The 13,837-nt window shown below is 42.9% G+C and overlaps 2 protein-coding genes across 2 annotated transcripts; one reads left to right on the forward strand and one right to left on the reverse strand.

Moving 5' to 3' along the window:
• Nucleotides 1-1,580: 1,580 nt before the first annotated feature.
• On the forward strand, nucleotides 1,581-6,817 carry LOC118409964 (pentatricopeptide repeat-containing protein 2, mitochondrial-like; the record flags this gene model as incomplete). Its single annotated transcript, XM_035811381.1, is given in 7 exon segments — nucleotides 1,581-1,703; nucleotides 2,749-2,841; nucleotides 3,293-3,422; nucleotides 4,359-4,476; nucleotides 5,403-5,481; nucleotides 6,139-6,230; nucleotides 6,710-6,817. Coding segments are annotated over 7 exon segments (702 nt in total), but the record flags the coding sequence as incomplete, so codon positions are not given.
• Nucleotides 6,818-8,793: 1,976 nt separating this feature from the next.
• Nucleotides 8,794-13,831, reverse strand: LOC118410018. The gene is made up of 5 exons (XM_035811468.1): nucleotides 13,486-13,831; nucleotides 10,705-13,313; nucleotides 9,819-9,945; nucleotides 9,480-9,635; nucleotides 8,794-9,043 (listed from the first exon to the last, which is right to left on the reverse strand). Exons 2-5 carry the CDS (start codon nucleotides 10,761-10,763, stop codon nucleotides 8,894-8,896), a joined length of 492 nt encoding a protein of 163 aa, XP_035667361.1. The 5' UTR covers nucleotides 10,764-13,313; nucleotides 13,486-13,831; the 3' UTR covers nucleotides 8,794-8,893.
• Between the last annotated feature and the right edge of the window lie 6 nt (nucleotides 13,832-13,837).

A 13,837-nucleotide genomic window follows, 5' to 3' on the forward strand; every position in this document is an offset into this window, starting at 1 on the left:
TCATTAGATTGGGGCAGTGCTGCGCTGGCCTCCATGAAGACAACTCGAGAAGTCTTTTCTTAGCGGCTGAACAAGGAAAAAACCCACATGCCAAGGACTGGACCAAGTTTGGCACGTTCCGGTGTTGACGGAGCAAACACAGGAACTATTCAGCACCTCTGGGGGACAAACATCCCGCTCTGGGGGTCTGTTTTTAAGGTCACTCAGTCATGGTGGGACCGAACTAAAGGGGCGGACTTCTATCACCTTCATAACGTTACATGTTTCAAACCAGAGACGAGAAGCATACCTAAACCGGAGAGTAGCTACTTTGCAACGGCAAAATCAACTGTTTTTTTTTTCCCTGCAAACTTGGGTGAAAAGCTAATTGCACATTTATATAGAATACACAGAGAATGCCTTTGAGTACGATAAAACGCAACAAATTCAAGGTTCCAAAATCCAAATTCAGAAAACGGTGGAATGCAAACGGCATTTGATTTATGCATGTGTAAGCCTTAATTATGTCATCGCAATCGTAGAAAGAACTGTGCCATATGGTACAGCAGAACCCGTACGGAAAGGCCCCCCGAAAGGCGGCCACCCGTGGGTCAATGATGAGCTCATGATATTTTAGTAGTCTTCGGCGAGGCGAGAGCGCTGAAACTTAAAACGACGGAGAAGGAGGAAAAACACATTTTCACCAGCGTAAAATCGCCTCTCGTCCATACAGACGAATAGAATTGCTTGGCTATGGCGAACACTGTAAGATAACAATCTCTGTTTCTATGTGGTAATCATCAATGGCCTTGTTTAGAGAAACAATTTGAGGAAAACACAGGAAAACATGAACTTACTTCCTAGCAAACATCCGCCATGTTCCGACATCTCCGAACTGGAAAAACTGGGTCAGTCCATTCGTTTCGAGGGGATGAGATTTTATCTAAGAAGCGACGTTTAGCGGCAAAAATGAATATTGCAAAGATAAGCGTATGATATGCATTGAAATGTTTTTCGCAAATGAAATAAAGTTCATTACGCAAAAAGTATGCCAATCGTATTTCAATTTACCCTCCGAGTAGAGGTTAGGCTCCGACTGTTTTTATGACGTTTTTTAGTCGTTGTTTTCAGGCTTTCTGCCAGCCAAAGTTAACGTTAGGTTTTGACAATACAAGATACAATACAAAATAGAAAGCCCGATAAAAACGACTAAAGAACGTCATAAAAAAACAGCGGAAGCCTAACCTCTGCTTTGACAGTAATTTCAAATGCACTAGGGGCGAACAGACAACAAACTGCTTTTATACACTCAGTCAGGTATTAGAAACTCATTCATAGTTTTGACTGTGATTCTAATACATATCGCAAGATGTCGCTCGTGCACTACTTACAAATTCAGAAGGTCTGATCCAAGTACCAAAAGCACAGGGGTGTCCCAGAGTTTTATAATAATATAGAAAATAAAATATAATAGAGCATTGCTTCAACTTATCCACAATATTACCGAAAACTTTTGAAAAGTATCTATTATTTCATGTAATTACTAAGATTTTATTTTTATTTTATCTCTCTATAATAGAAGATATACAACATACCTAAAGCTATTAGTGGAAGATCCCACATATGTTGTAAGAACTCCAAAATGGCGGCGTCCTTGGTGCACGTTTTGCGTTTCGCTTCTCGACATGTCCGGTTAAATTCGTCCTTTCCCGTGGCAGTGGAGGGTGAGTCCTACTGTGTGATATTTCAGTAGATCATAGAGAGTCTATGGATTGTAAATAATGGCAGCTACTTTTTGTATTTCGTAGAGATTTGATAGAAACGGCCGCCGCGCCGTCTGCTTCAAACTTCACCTTCACCGGTCACCCCTTTAAAAATTTTGTCTGACATGTCAGAAGAGTAACATGTTTTATTTGTGGTTAACTAACAATAGAGAACAGAATATAAGAAGGAAGGTAGTGCAGAATGCAGAAGGACTATACTAGCAGTTTTTTCGGAACTTCCAAATCAGAACAAGGAGGTTTTTCTTGATAAGAAATAAGAAATTAAATGTTGCCAGGAGGACGTTTCCCTCACGAGTTCAAAGATATGATATGATATGTATATTGATAATTTATAGCGAGAAAGTTAGATTCTTTTAGATTATAGAAATGCTGTCCTAATCTGAAACCTTCAATAAGTTCTTTCGCACATTCAACTAATAGTATGTATATGCATGCGTGGGTGGGTGACAGGAACTCTGGGTAATAAACTAATATGTCAGACTCAAAGGTGAAGTCCCGATAAAAGAAAACAGCCTCGTCTCAACCATTGTTTCAATTTGCATTACGACGCTGATACGGTTATGGTGCCTGCAACATGATGGAATTTTTACAGTCTGGGGCCGTCACCTTTGACATACATGTGTTAGTAAATTACCTAAAGACGTACCATAGAAATACGTGACAGTAGGGGACATGGGTACCGGTACAGAAAATTCAGGTCCAGGTATGGTTCAGGTCCAGAGGATCAAAGACAGGTACTGGTACAGAACATTCAGATTCAGGTACAGTCCAGGTTCAGAGTATCAAAGACAGGTACTGTTACAGAACATTCAGATACTATTACAGGTACGGTCCAGGTTCAGAGAATCAGATCCAGGACTGAACCTGAACCTGGATACTGATCCATGTTTGTTTGTTTTTGCTACAGTTATGAAATTATTTGTGAAGTATGAAGTTGTAATGTTTCAAATGCAAAGGTGTAACGTTAATGTTTCTGTTCCGACAGGGAGAAGATATCTGCTGTCCCCTGATGTACTCCGGTACGACAACTACCTCAAGCAGTCGTCCATCATAGCAGACCAGATGGAGGGAAGAATAGGTACGGAAGTGCAGCAGTGGGTTTTATTACTGTACGGTGATTCTTCTAGTAAAACGACTATCGAAGCAAAGTGAAGTGATTCAGAATTTTTGCTCAGTTTAATAGACTTGATAATTTGGCTACAGACGGCCGTGGCGCATTGATACACCTGGTCCCTTGATCTCGGAAGAAATGAGTGGGAAACCAGCAAGACTGGATCGTACCAAAGACTCATAAAAATTGTAAATACTTCTTTCTCTGCTAAAAGAAAGGGTATGAAACTTGCCCCCTGCTGTAGTGCTTGCACCTATGTGTGGCCTGGGGCTTAGAAGCGGAGATGGGTGCCAGGCCAGGTGCACCTTCTGATCAGGGTGGTTAACACCCTTGTTCTGATGTATGGGCAACTTTAGCTCTTAAGCTTTAAACATGGTAATTTGTTAACAATGATGATTTCCTTTCTTGGTTGCCCCAGACGTCTTCCATGGCGCCATCGCAGATAAACTCCAGCGGGAGCTTCCCCTAGCGGAAAACGATGTGAAGCACATGCTGCACACCTGCAGGACGCAGGAGGACTTCAAACTGGCGGAGAAGGCTCTCAAGAGGTACAGAACAACACTTGATATGCCAAAAAGCAGTTCCTCAAGCAACTGGATAGGATTTTGGATTTTGATTTCGTCAGTGACACTGACGAAAGACACTGCATGGTGTCTGAAACCTCTGACTGTTTCCAAAATCATGTCCAGCTGCTTGAGTAACAAAATATTAGTAATTACAGTAGAAGCCGCTTAATTGCACGACCTATTTGCCAGTGAATTTGGTGCAATTATCCGGCTGGTGCAATAATGTGAAGTTATCTGGCTGGACCGCACTGGTTTGGGATTCAGGGATTCGGTGCAGTTAACAGCAGTGTGCGTTAATCCGTTGTGCAATTAACTGGTTCCACTGTACATAAATTTGAGCAATTTGAGGTTTGCAATAGCAAAATCTGTATTGGTTCCCTAAAAGGCAAATTGCTGGGAAGGAAACATCCTGCATTTTCCTGAAAATGTTGCTTTTCTAGTAGAGATTGGCAGTTTAAGAGCTTTATACAGGTTGCTGTCGCCCCATTCCTGCGGTATCTACGATCGTTGCTGGTTAATAACCAAGAATCGCTATCGTAAATACTACACTATTTGTTACGCGAGCAATGATGGGAGGGGGGCATGGTTTGATAGCGGTAAATAATTTTCTGACAATTACGCTCTTTTTTCGCCGTGAACATTAAAGTCACGTGACAAAATCACATGCCGCGGTCGTTTTGGCAGTGTTTGGGTAACATGTGGTCGCCTTTAGTGGCGGTCGAAGTCGCGTTGGACAGTGGTCGTCATATGCAGAAATCTTAATGCTTACGTCTATGGGAAAGTTCAAGGGACCGCTTTTCAGCGGTCGTAGTGGACAGTGGGTCGTTATGCACAGGTGGTCGGTAGACCAGGTTTCACTGTATATTGTACATCATCCTTTCCTATAGTTATATAATATATATTTTCACTCTCCCCCAGCTACCATGAGCAGACTCAGCACATCAGAAGAAGACACTTCCGGTACGGCCCCGTGCTGATGAGATGTTGTCAGCACCTGGGGCTGGAGGAGAAGGCTCTAGAGCTGGTCACAGATCAGGTCAGTCATGCCTTCAAGTACTAACCAAGGATGGATGTGTTCAAAAGTTTTCATTTTCCCACAACCTCCATAGGGTTGAATAAGTTGTCACCAAACACAGTAGAGGCATCATCACTGGATAGTTTAACCCTTAAACTGCCAGAGTTTCAGCACTATAAGCACGTCCAACCCCCACAGGATGGGGAACAACAGACGTTAAACTGGGGAGTGAGTGAGTGTGAGTGATAAAATGCTATCACTGCCAGGGTTGGCTGCTGACCTCCAAAAAGAACCCCCCGAACAAAGCCAAAGTCCCTAACTTTCGGGGTTCGTGTGCTACGCGCGCACAAAGTTACTACTTCAGGGGAAGACGCTATCCCGGATATATCCGGGTGCGGCACACAGGACATGTATGTGTGTGCCGGATATATCCGGGTTTGGCAGTTTAAAAATCAGTATGTTTTGGGTCAGTATGTATCTTAGATTAGATCACCAATCTTGTGTGGGTATTGGGCGAAAATGATGGGACTGAAAATTTTGCTTTGCTTTCGAATTTTACCGTTTAATGGTAAGTGGTCATGGTTGCAGCATACTGTAAATGCATTTAAGTTCGCGGGGATTTAATTTCGCGGTAGTGGGAGAAATGACTTTTCGCGGTGGTTTTAAGTTTGTGGTAACACCGTAGACTGCAGTCTAATACCATAATAGAAAAATTTTTGCGGTGGATTTAAGTTTGCAGTGAAGTGGTCACCGCAAAAACCGCGAACATTAATCCACCGCGAACATTTCTGCATTTACAGTACTTATCCTCTTCATCCCATAAGTTTTCTTCCACTGGTGTCTGTTCATGCTAATGACTTAGTTCCATCCCCACAGCCTCTAGTCACAATGCAGTACACAAAATAATACATGTAACTTACATGTATGTATTTTTATGTTCCTCCCAGTCCCTACAGGACATTTTCCTGGACGTGACGACCTACTGCCTCCTCATGCACATGCTGTTCACCAGGAGCGATTACAAAGGTCTGGCAGTGCTTTTAATGTACAGTAATTGAAATAGTAAAATTTGAGCATTTCTGTGCAGTGGGATAATGTAGTATGTTATTACAATGGAAGCCATTTAATTGCATAACGGATTACCGCACACTTCTGTTGATAGCGCGGAATCCCAAACTGGTACAGTCCAGCTGGCTGGATAACTTCACATTATTGCACCGCCCAGATAATTGCACAAAATATGCTGCAAATGGGGTGTGACATTGAACGGCTTCTACTGTACAATCATAGGGGCATGTTCGGGCATGACGCACCCGCCATGGCACACAAGTCAGGGGTAGGAGGAACCCCTTGCATCCTTGGTCGGAAGTCCTCCTAGGAGACGGAAACTCCAAACAACAAACCTGCTTCTGCTGGGGCCATCTTACACGTTGCATACAGTTGCCCCTGTAGGACGTAGTGCACCAGTGGATGAGAGGGTGGAGAAGGACATGCACACCCCTCCTTCACATTGAAAACCCAAGTGCAGACCAGGCAGACGGGTCGCCTTAAACGTTAACCCTGTCTGCCTACCATTGTCTTCCGAGACAGACGGATGCCAAAACAAAAAAAACGAACCGTACAATCAAATACTGGATACTTCTTCTGTACTAATAAAGCTCTACCCATGTCTTTTTTCTGCAGGAGTGCTGCGTGTGTTTGAGTTGATGCACAGTCGCTCCATCAGGGCAAACGCCAACTCCTACAAGCTGGCCTTCGCTGCTCTCTATAAACAGGTTGGTAGATCAGGGCTCAAAATAACACCTGCATATGCAGGTTAGTGCAGGTAAAATTGGAGCTGTGCAGGTATTTCTGGTGCCTACCTGCACCTAACCTGCACTGGTCCATGTACTGGGTTTTATACATAAATATCCCATAATGTAGGTGCATTGAATGTTACCACCTATAAAGTATATAAGAAAAAAATAGCATTGGTTCCTGAACAATTTGAGTGGTGCAGGTAAAATCTGTCAGGTGCATGTAATTTTCAATGTTACTTGCACAAGAGCAGGTATGCAGAAAAAAGTATTTCAAGCCCTGTAGATAAAAAAGATGCAGAAGAGTCTGGAGTAGTTCAAGGGAGGGGTTCCTCAGAGACAGTGACAATGCCCTGCCATGAGAGTGAGAGAGAGAGAGAGAGAGAGACACACACACACAAGTTTTGCACTTGGCATGAGAGAATGATAACTACATGGTTGTTATTTTTACCACACAGAACACTCCTGAGGCCTTTGCCAGATGTAAGGGTCTGTACGAAGGTGTTCAGCAAGGAGACCTCACGGACGAGACTACAGGATTCATCATGGCTTTAGCACTTAACCAGGTACTTTCAGCTCTTTATCTGGTTGATAATTCTTTGTAGGCAAGTAACGCAACAGGAAACTTAATGCCTATCCGATGTTTCCGTGACTGACTGTCACTTTCCTCACACTCACAGCAATGCTGACTGGTTCTACCGTACTTCGCACTGCAGCTAGGTGTCACTGCTTTAAGGTTTCGGGGGCGGCTGATCTCAAATTCTATATTAATTTTTTTTGTTAAAAAAGTTATTTATATTGTGGCGCTTATATGTGTAGCATATATTTCCAACCCCAGAAGGTCCGTAACGTTTGCGGTTAATTAGTTATGAATACGCGAAAATGTTTATCCTTGGGCCCTCCGGAGGGGCGCAGCCGGCTCTGCGGGAACGGCGGAGTAGTCCCCCGAGTAGCTTTGCGCATGCGCTCTGTGTACCGGGGAAAGAAAAATGGCCGCCATGTTTTCTCCCGGTTCCCCCAAGTTACGACCCGACTCGACGCGATTTTGCCCGGAAAAAATGAGTTTGTAGCTTTGGTACGTACGTATAAACATCTACAGTTGATAAAGTGCCCTTTGTAACCATTATTTTGGGTCTAGTATCTCGCCAAATCAGCCAATTTCGACCGTACATTTGGCTTCAGTCGTCATACCTATCGTTGTTATGGTTATAAGATGGCGACGAAGCTACACATAGCAATGTGTTTTCTGAAGGAATTTTACCATCTGCCATCCCTTACTCTGATTTATAGCGTTGGGACGTTTGAATAAACATCTTAAGCGGATATATATTGCCATTCCAAACATAATTTTGGTCTAGTATCACCAATTTCGAGTATATTCGTCTCTTTACACGTCTCAAAACCATTATGCATAAGACAACGAAGCTACACGTGTGTTTTCTATAGGAATTTTACTACTTGCCATCCCTTACCGGCCAACTGCCGATTTAGTAGGCAGTCAAAAGATTTTATGCCGTTTGCCGCTCGTTGTCGAATCGGTCTCCTTCGCAGAAAGGGAGGAGCAAAGTTTGATGAGCTTCTCCCGTCTTGCGGCTGAGAGCGAGATATAAAGTAGGTCAACTATCATTAGATATAATTATGTGCTGAAGATCAACCGGGAATTCGTGTGTTCTTGACACGAATCGTTCGTTGCTTCGTTACATCGTAGACGTAGACGGTGAGAATATGGTGTTTGGCGTCTGTTTACAGTTTGCACCAGGGGTAAAACGTAATACCAAGTTTTCTTGTCACCCACATCTCAGGCTTTTATAATTCGAAAACAAATTGGGCGGGATGCGTTCTCCGCCCACCGAGCGGGCGGCCTGCATATCAAAAGCGGCCGATTTTTGCCAAACCCCGAACTTTCGCCGATAGGGCGTGTCTGGAAAATGTTTATGAAAAGAACAGGCGTACACCGCGTGTTCGCCACATCATCAGCTCGAGAGTCATGTAACGTTATCCACCGGTCGCACCCGTAGTTTATGTTTCATCTTTGATGCTAGTCGACATGGGTACTTTAGCCGAAACTGAAGGTGAAGACGTGGTAAAGGCAAAAGTCAATGAAATATGAAGTCGGAAGCCTAATTTAGTTATTGAATCTGCCATTTTAAGCTTACGAAACTGCATTTTTCTGTCATAAAGTTAAAATTTTTTGTGGCGGTGATTTTTTTTTTCCGTCCCAACAAGTAAATTTCCTTGAGACGGGTCCTGGAGACAGCACTGCATAGCACCTACTGTTTTCTTTATCTCAATATAACCGCTTATGATTGCTGTTTATAGAGAGATTAGATCAGCCCAGGGAAGCTAGATAATGATCATTTGTCCTTCAGTCGTGTTTTGATAGCCTGGACATTGCCTTACGCTTAATGATATTTTTAACGGCTCTGGCAGGAAAGTCACCTACTAAAGTCATTCTAGTACGTGTACTAAGTGATCTATGCAGAATGCCACTAACGGTGTCATTTAGATATACAAGAAAACTGAGACACACAGCAAGAGCATGTCAAATGTAATCTCCTTTATTCTTACAAGTAAAAGTTTTCTTTCATGTATGTGTGGCTACATGCTACTGGCCACACCTACGCAGCGGCTACGCTGGCTCCCTAGCGCTGACGCTGGTAGGGCGTGCCGTTGGTTCCCTGGCGGCGCTTGCGGCGGGCGGGTCCCCCAGCTTGGCTCCCCCCCTGTCCCGCACCACAACGGCAGGTCGGCCACCTGGTGCTCGCCAGGTCAACCACATCAACTCGGTACACCTATACAGGAATGAAAGAAAGAGAAAGATATTCTTAGTAAACTTTATGGTAACATGATAATTTCCTCAAGACAAAAGCTTGTAATTATATGGTATAAACAACCAGTAGCGTTACATGAAATTGTGTTTTGTCGATGTCAATGTTGCCAAACTGTGTTAAATTGTTGTGCTAGAGAATTTCACTTGACTCGTACAAAATGACGGTAAGTACATTTCACTTGTTTTCACACATGTACAAAAATGGACTTTTACGGTGTATCTCAAATATATCATAGATAATCAACCCCAAATCTCTCAATACAAATGCGTTTTACAAGGTAGAAGAAGTTGTGTGCAGAAACTACAGATGCAGGGGCAACTGCAAACTGCTAAGCCGCCACATGTATGTAATCGTAATGGGATAATGACGTTACTTTAGAAAAGAGTCAAGTACGTACTGCTGCCTGGGTCTCCACCCTGCCGTCCGCCAGCTGGAGCGAGTCGTCCGGAAACCTTGCCCGGACGACCCACCTCACCTCTTCAGGGTAGATGTATGTTGGAGTATTTCTTCCGGCGGCCCTGCTGCCAGCCCCGATCGATTGGTCTGAGCCGAACTGGAGAGCAGAAACGAAAATTGGGTCAAGTTCACAGGTAGCTTGACTTGTAGCCTGAGAGCCCACAGGTTTTCAACATTCTAGCAGAAATTCTACTTGTGTCATAGTTTCTAAAAGAAATAAATGTGTGAAGTATATGAAGGTAAGCTGTCCAAATGCAACATCAAGATGAAGGCTACTTACCCACAGGCCACGGAATAGGGCACTGCAGAGTCGGTGGCGCGGTCCCCACTCGGGACGGCTGGTGTTGGGGGGTGCAGTGTGTGGCATGTGCAGCAAGACATGTTTCAGCCCCACCGGCATGACAAGACTGCAAGTTACAAAAGAAATTTAAGAAAATTACTTAGCAAATCCTAAAACAAATCCTACAGCATGACCGTAGCCAGGATTTTGGTTGGGGGTTTCTTCTTGTAGTACCTGTGGGGCCATCGAGCTGGCGAGCCCACGGAGCTGCCTTGTGGGGTCCGGGGGCATGCTCCCCCGGAAAAGTTGAAACCTTGACCCTCTGAGACGCCATTTTCTGAATTTTGGCGGGCAAAATTCGCGGCTAAGTTTAATGGAATTTCTATTAAAATACACAAGGCTTTTGGCACTTTTCTGACTACGGGCATGCACAGAAATAGGTATGATAACGTATAGTCAACATTTTTTACATCAAGAAGTTTTACTTTTCTCCAAAGCATGCAGTTTTATTTGGCTAGCAACATTACCAAGACATGGCAAATTTATGACAGATTATGACGCATCCCTGTTGTCTTCCAGAAATTTGCCATCTGCGTTTAGCAACGCCATCTCAAAATTGCACGATGATGATGGAATACTAAAGTACTTGATTTGTTGTTGGATGTCCACCGCTCTGCGATTGACGTACTTGATACTTCTTAATATATATTACGACATATACTAGTATACGGCGTTAAATGACTGTCGCCTCAACAAATTCAACACTCAGTACTTCCTGCAATAGTAAACACAACACTTCCTTACAATCACATATGCCTTATTGACAAACGTGATATTGATAAGCTTTCTTACAATTCTCTATAAACATACAATGAGGTTTACCTACCCACTCTGGGTGAACAGCAACTCTAGAGCCGCGACGGCATTCTCTAAGTCAGACGCCATGTCTTATCCGTAAGAGAGATGGGAAAAGACTGACACCGATGCTTCTCCGTGCGCCACGAGGACAACAGGCACAAGGGACAATTCAGAGTATGTACACAGTACATGGAGGACACTTTCATAAACATTTTGACAGGCCCAAACAATCTAAAGAAAAAGTTTATTCTGTCGATGTTCTTTCACCTTTGTGTTCAAATTAGACGGTTCTCTTTTTAGAGTGCTTACATTTGTCATGTTTAGTCAATATACCATCCTTCAAAGAAATTTCTGGATTGTCCCTTAAAATGAAGAAATCGCTTTCTGCTATGATCAAACTTCTGATAAGGAAAGACCTGTAACAACATCCCCACATGGTCACTCTTAAACCGCCATTATTACTGTCAAAGATGACAGATTGCTTCATCTGGTTTTGTCTTTCATCTAAATGCGCAGCAGATTTGTTTGTTTGTGTACCGTTGAAGTGACCTTTCTACGGCAACTTCTAATAAGTCAGATTTCCCTATTTTTCATTGAATGAATAAAAAGTGAAAAATACGAGAAATGCAGCATCAGTTTGCACCGATATGACTTGGTCTTCAGCAAGATCACTTCGAAATTTTTTTTGTGTATGAGGCTAATACATTGCGTAGTCGATTAGCAGATCAGATCATTTTAGGCCATAAACCACCGATTCGCAGCAGGGCTCAGCATGTTTCTTATCTAGTTACTTCCACGGAATGTGTGAAAGGAAGAGAACTTCTTTGATCTCAATTATGATCTAATAACTTTCAGACAGGCGCTTACTACTCCGTAAGCCCTTTATGGTTTTGCAAGTCAGGCGTGCAGGAAGGAGTATACGAAGATCCGCGGCTTTCCCAGTCTCCAAGCAGAGGTTGGTGGGGACAATCGTGACCATTTCCTTTCAGCCGCTTTTTTATCAACAAGGTACCGCCCAAATGGTCAAAATTTTCCCCATCAACCTCTGCTTGGAGAGTAGCAGTGTTCCCATAAACTGCGGGCCTGGCTTATGTTATTATCAGACGGGGCATCAGGGGAGCCTAAAATCTTCCCTGATCATTCCAATCTATGGCCAAACTATTACATCTGCTCTAATAAATTCTTATGAGCCTGTTGAAGAAACGCTAATCTATGCCTAAAGATATAGAATGATTGCAGCCGACATAGTTGGCCTCTTACGATACCTACTTTCCATTCAAACAAAGAAACGAACAGCGTAACACACAGTTTTTTTCCTCTTTCTTATATTAGTATATGAAAAAGTCTCGTGATCGACTGCACAGCAGCCGACCGATGATGATGAGTATATGAAGAGCTGTACAGAAAATTTCACGTGTCAGTGACAGTACTTTACCCAGTAAACATCAAGTACAGAAGAAACGGTAGCCACGTGTCAGAGATATACTATTTACATTCGCACTGCAAAGTTCGATCAGTACTCAGTTTAGATCGGAAACATAAAAAAATACGGAAGCCAAGTGTCAAAGATATACTATTTACATTCGCACAGTTCGATCAGTACTCAGTTTAGATCGGAAACATAAAAAAAAAGCCAAGTGTCAGAGATATACTATTTACATTCGCACTGCACAGTTCGATCAGTACCTTATCTCATATATGTTACCCTTTACGTGGAGTGACTCTCCTGGGCAATTATTTACTCTATTTGTTTTTGTTGTTGTGAACTAGACTCTCTGTGGGAAGAACACATCTCCACGGGACACTGAGTGACAATCAATTAGCTCATTAGCAGGAGTCAAACAGTTCATGCATGGGCGCATATCTGGGCGTAAGACAAACAAGGAATGCTGACTCCAGCTGCGAAAGTGATGATATCTACGCCTTTTATGATCTTGGGTGTTAATCTACTCCTGTTCCTTTCTTTCAGATTACGTTTATTTACTAGGTCAGCGTCAAACTTCCACTGCTCTTTCGCCATTCACTGTATTTGAACAGTTTCCCAATTCATCTAGTGAATATTTGCTCAAAAAGAAATAAAACGCTACCTGCTATTTCCATGTGTTTGGGTGCAAGTAAACCCCATACCATGAAATTGTGGTGTTTTCTATTTACATTGTATGATAATTTTTCGAGCCAAACACGGTATTGTATGTGCACCGGTATATACAGTAAAATGTCGAAGTTACAAAAAAACACAAACAGTAACTTTGTAGGCATACTATTTCTTCAGTACACCTGCACACTTTGGTACACTATGGTTCATCACGAAACAAACACCAAAATACGGAAAATATACAAAAGTTTGTCAGGTGATAACGTACTATGCATAGCGTTAACACAAAAGGTAAACATGAAAGACACGGGAGAATAAAGATCATATTTACAGAACAAGGGCAACAACTCAGTTCTGTCTTTTTGCTTTTTTACTTTTCCTTCTAGATGGTTGCTCTTTCCGTGGTGACTTTCGCTTCCTGCCTCTGGTTTGCTGGGGAGCACGCGTACTCAAGCCTACCACTCTGCCGACGACCTTGTTACTCTTCTTGCCTCTGATTGGCTGGCTGTCACTTGTGAGGACGTTTCTAGCATCATCTTCCCCTGCAACATAACATTTCACCATCTTTAGTATGAATAACATGCCTTCATATGGAATGCAAACTGGTTTCAAGAATTTAGCCACCAAAATTTCAGCCTCCAAAAGGGAACATTTTTCTAAACCGTCTAGAGGATGCGATATTTATATCTACATGCATGTACATGTAAATGTTACCTGCTGTAGCCTCGTCTTCACTGTCATCTGCTGCTTCAGCGCTCCCGTAGCTGTGTTGGATATTTCTTTGCTTTACCCACTTTTTCCGCTCTTCGCTATCCAGGACACGGGCGACCTTTGCGGATGAAACATCACGATCATGTTATAACCTACGAAAAAATGTTTCGATAGGCCAAAAATATAACGCAATCGTAATACAGGCAACCTGTTGACCTACATTACTACGCCCAAGTTGTATTGGACACGATCGTCTACCACACGACATTTTTGTCAGGATCAGTAACGAAAAAATACCCCGGGCCACGATTTCTGGAACTGATGTAGTATATCAAGTTTGATGACATTATGTCTA

This window comes from Branchiostoma floridae, chromosome 2 (assembly GCF_000003815.2).
Source record: "Branchiostoma floridae strain S238N-H82 chromosome 2, Bfl_VNyyK, whole genome shotgun sequence".
NCBI lineage: Eukaryota > Metazoa > Chordata > Leptocardii > Amphioxiformes > Branchiostomatidae > Branchiostoma > Branchiostoma floridae.